This window comes from Microtus ochrogaster, chromosome 21 (assembly GCF_000317375.1).
Source record: "Microtus ochrogaster isolate Prairie Vole_2 chromosome 21, MicOch1.0, whole genome shotgun sequence".
Classification (NCBI taxonomy): Eukaryota; Metazoa; Chordata; class Mammalia; order Rodentia; family Cricetidae; genus Microtus; species Microtus ochrogaster.
This window is the reverse complement of record NC_022022.1, coordinates 2,742,918-2,743,662: the sequence shown is the minus strand read 5'-3', so window position 1 is coordinate 2,743,662 and position 745 is coordinate 2,742,918. Positions and strand designations below refer to the sequence as shown.

Below are 745 nucleotides of genomic sequence, written 5' to 3'. Positions count from 1 at the left end.
CTTCCCCAAGGACGCACGTCAGACGCCCTACTGGTTCTGTCTTTGCTCTTCCCCTTGCCACCAACTCACCTGCCTAGCATATTCCTCTTGCTCTGTTCCCACAGGGATGACCACCACCTGGAATGGGGACAGCCACAGGGGCCTGTTGGGAAGAAAGAGGAGGAAATCATTCAGGTACAGCTGCAGGGAGATCTGAGAAGGAGACAGGAAGGATAAGGTCAGAAACAAAGGCTCGAACTGTGAGGCTGGACAGGAGGACGGAAATCTGGTGCTCATGACTCACCATTTCCCCCCGTAGCTTTCTGCCAGCACGCCCAACATCCTTTCCACAGAACCGAGTACTGCTCGGTGAATCAGGACTGGATGCTCCAGGGCCCCTGCCTGCCTTGGAAGGAAAATGGAAGTGAGTGGAACGGGGCAGCGCCACAAACTGAGCCCTAAATCGCCTTCCAGTTATCAAGATACATCTCTGGTGGGGTGGGGTGTGCGGGGCTGGACTGGCTCAGGCTGAGGCAGGGTTCTATACCCCTTGTACTGTAGGTTGAATCTCAGTGGCAGCTGAAAGTCAAGCTGGATCGTTCCACACTGATGGGGCCGCCCCAGGGCATCGTGGAGGTGCACATCAATCTAGAGAGATGGGAGCAAGAGAAATCAGGTCCAAGAGCTGCCATCACCTTCAACAGCCAACACTTCTACCACTCACGTCACGGGCTACTCCTCCACTCCTCTTTTTTTTTTTTTTTAA

The 745-nt window shown here is 54.2% G+C and overlaps 1 protein-coding gene across 2 annotated transcripts in view; it reads right to left on the bottom strand.

Annotated features, from left to right (window-relative positions):
• The window catches only part of Tars2 (threonyl-tRNA synthetase 2, mitochondrial), an 18,948-nt gene that overhangs the window by 3,219 nt on the left and 14,984 nt on the right, over window positions 1–745 (bottom strand). Inside the window, exons 15-17 of one of the 2 annotated variants that reach the window (XM_005356961.3) lie at window positions 527–627; window positions 284–385; window positions 70–142 (exon numbers count right to left, since the gene is read on the bottom strand). In XM_005356961.3, the coding sequence (XP_005357018.1) occupies window positions 70–142; window positions 284–385; window positions 527–627 (276 nt within the window). Of the gene's footprint in view, window positions 1–69; window positions 143–283; window positions 386–526; window positions 628–745 lie in introns of those variants that run through there. The other variant, XM_013349860.2, reaches the window with a different exon arrangement.